The sequence below is a fragment of the Merops nubicus genome, unplaced genomic scaffold (assembly GCF_000691845.1).
Source record: "Merops nubicus isolate BGI_N331 unplaced genomic scaffold, ASM69184v1 scaffold49741, whole genome shotgun sequence".
Taxonomy (NCBI): Eukaryota; Metazoa; Chordata; class Aves; order Coraciiformes; family Meropidae; genus Merops; species Merops nubicus.
The window spans coordinates 1-3071 of record NW_008590017.1 but is presented as its reverse complement, the minus strand read 5'-3'; the positions used below and the strand labels follow the sequence as shown (position 1 = coordinate 3071).

The 3071-nt window shown below is 52.4% G+C and overlaps 1 protein-coding gene across 1 annotated transcript in view; it reads right to left on the bottom strand.

Moving 5' to 3' along the window:
- Positions 1-2704, bottom strand: part of SLC12A8 (solute carrier family 12, member 8) — a gene marked incomplete at its 5' end in the record, with an annotated part of 40824 nt that extends 38120 nt beyond the window's left edge. Inside the window, one exon of the mRNA XM_008949750.1 lies at positions 2473-2704. Within this exon, the coding sequence (XP_008947998.1) occupies positions 2473-2704 (232 nt within the window). The remainder of the gene's footprint in view (positions 1-2472) is intronic.
- Between the last annotated feature and the right edge of the window lie 367 nt (positions 2705-3071).

The following is a 3071-nucleotide window of genomic DNA, read 5'->3' as shown; positions in this document are numbered from 1 at the left end:
AACTGCTGCTTGGCAGATGTGCAGTCCTTTGGTATGTGCGCAACACTTGGAAATGTTAAGTGAGAGCAAAGGCTGCCATGGCAGGAGCGGGAAAGGCGGGATGGCTGCACGAGGCCCATTTCACAGGTTCTGAGGCCGAGACCTGAGGCTGTGAACTTAAACCCCATAAACCTGTCATGCAATCAAAGAGCAACTCAGACAAAATGTTAGCTGAAACTTTTCCAGCTCACAGGTCCATCCTCAAAAGTCCCCTCTCCCTGCACGCTGTCCTCTGCACCCCAGTGACCCCAAACAACCGCACGCACGTGAAGGCTGCAGAGAGCTGATCGGTGGACTGCCCACCCCAAAGGAGTCTGGACTGCATCCCCAGGTGCTGAGCTCAGGTGCACTGCACCCCACCACTGTCATCACCTGACTCTCGAGGACGGAGCTTTGCCCACACTTGCACGTCCCACTTGCAGGCTCCTTGCAGGAGGGGTGCTTTGCTGATGGGTGCAGGCACACCCAAGAGGCAAGCCTCCATCCATGCCCCGCAGAAAGTGTGCCAGACAGAGAGAGGAGGCTTCTTGAAGCCCAGCGCTCACCGTTGGTGCTGACACACCACTCAGAGGCCTTCTGGGGAAATGCAGGACTTGGGAGGAATCCACCACAGCCTGGCTCAAGGCAGTTCTCTTACACGGAATTGGTCTGTAAAGGCAGAGGAACCCAGAGCTCTCCCCAGCCAGCCTTACGGCCACAAGTCCCACTGTACGGGCTGTGCTGCTCTGGGGTACTGGCCTTTGGGGCTTGGATCTGGCTACCATCAGCCCAATGTTCTTCCACGCACTGGAAACCAGTCTCTCCTTAGCCAGCCATGGTTAAACTGCAGTATCTGCAATGCTCCACTGTCTCGTTTCCTTTCCTTTCTCTATTTTCTGTCAGAAGAAAATGACATAGTGCTTGGCAGTGGAGGAAATCAAAGACAACTCCATTGACCTCAACTTGAGCCCGTTTCCTGCTGGCGTTTGTATTCCTCTAATTCTCTCCTCCTGGTCCCATGTTCACTTTCCTACCATAAGGTCTCACCCCAAGTATTCCTTTTCCCTCTACTATTACAAAGGTCTCTAGATCTACATTAAAGGTCTCCTCCGAGTGCAGTCCAAATGCAACCCACCCCCCCTCATTTCCTTTAGAAAACAACTTCCTATGAAACGTGGCTCTTTGGAGCAGGTCATTTGCTTTCTCTGCAAAACATGCCACAGCAAGCATACCACCGTTGCTTCATTCTCACTTGCAAGTGTCTGCTGAGACTTTTTACCAGCTTTCATTTGGGGCATTTCTTACATGCTAAATATAAAATGCAAACTCCTTTCCACAAGGCTCTCTTTGAGAGTGGAGCAGCTGCTAGTGCAACAGCTTCAGTCCCCACCCCACCAACCCTGCACACCAGCAGCACAAAACAACACAGCAGCATGAAAAGCCAGCTGTGCCATCCGTGCTACAAACACCTACCTGACTCAGCTCCTGCCGCCCGGCTCAGCTGCAGACCACAACTGAAAATCTTTCTTTTAAATGAACTTTAGCAGGTTGCTTGCAACCCCCTAAGGTGATGCTGGACACGGGGGAAGCCAAGAAAAAGGTGACACCTTCTGTTTACTCAGCTAATTGCACTTGGTTATTGCTGGAGTGGCCTCTGCAGCACTCATGGACCTCTTCCACCACAACTCCCCACAAACTGAGATGTGTTTCCCTGCAAACACCTCTCGGGGATGAGGATAGAAGGAGGGGAAGTGGGCTCGAGGTGCAAACAGGGCTGCAGGTAGGAGCCTTGAGCCTCCACCTTGTCCAAGCTGGAGCCACCGCTGCAGGCTCAAGTCAGGCTGGGGAAGGTTAACAGAGGAGACTTGGAACCTGAGCTCCTTGAAACTCCAGCAGCCACCTGCCCTAGCCCACCCAGCTCCCCCCTCGGCTCCCCAGCATGGCCCTGGGCACCAAATCCAGCAGTGTATAGCTGGGGCCAGTGCTGGTGGCATAGGTCACCACAGCCAGGGTACCAAGTGACCTCAGGGGTCTCTGGGGAGAATTCCTCCTTAACAAAGTCACAATCCTCAGTGTTTGTGGGCACAGTGTTTAACACAGAATTAGACAGAAGGCTATGAAGAGCAAACAAACAGAAGGCTACAAAGAGCTGCATATGCAGCCGCTCTCTGTTGTTAGACAACCTCCATGTGCCACACAAGTATAACAAGTGCACACACTGAGAGCTCGGTTCCTCAGGTTAAACACCCAAATAAGGCCTCTTCAGTCACACGCTGCAAATACGTACTCCTTGCAAAATTATGGGTTGCCTCCAAAAGACTGGTACCAAAGAACACATCTGGAAACACCAAACTCACACTCTGCCCACACGTGTAACTTGAGAAAGACACCCAAGCAGAAAACCCCAGGGGATTAATGCCTCCTGGTCCCAACGTGATGGACCCCCAGTTTTACCTGGATCAAGGTGTGTAAAGGATCCAATGACGAAGTCCAAAGTAGAGACAGCTAGTAGGAAGAGCAGCAGAAGCTGGAGCCTGATGATCCACTTCACCCCAGCCAAGTTGATCCCCAGCAGACCCAGCAGGACAATCAGGGAGATCCCGCGCACTGCCCAGATGTTGCTGAGGCTCAGGACATCTGCGATGGACTCCGCAAAGCCAGTGATGTACATGGCACCTGCAACACACTGAAGGACAGAGCCCTGTCAGTGCCCCGTGGGAGAAAAGGGATCCCCACTCACAGCCCCCATGCTGAGCTGGGGGGGTCTCTTTTCAGACAGGCAGACATTTGTTGTCACAGTACAATCTTTAATGCTACTCTGCCCGTAGGGACTGAGCCTTACTGCGGTGAGACATCACAGTGCCAGGGCAGCACACCTACTGCCCAGGTAAACAGGCAGGGCTGGGCACTAGGGCCAGCAGCCCAGAAACTTTCTACTGCCTTTAAAATTTACCCTCCATTATTGCTCCAGGAGAATCATAGAATCATTATAAAAAGACCTCTAGGATCAGGTCCAACCTCCATCTCAACATCTTCCTAACCACTAGACCACA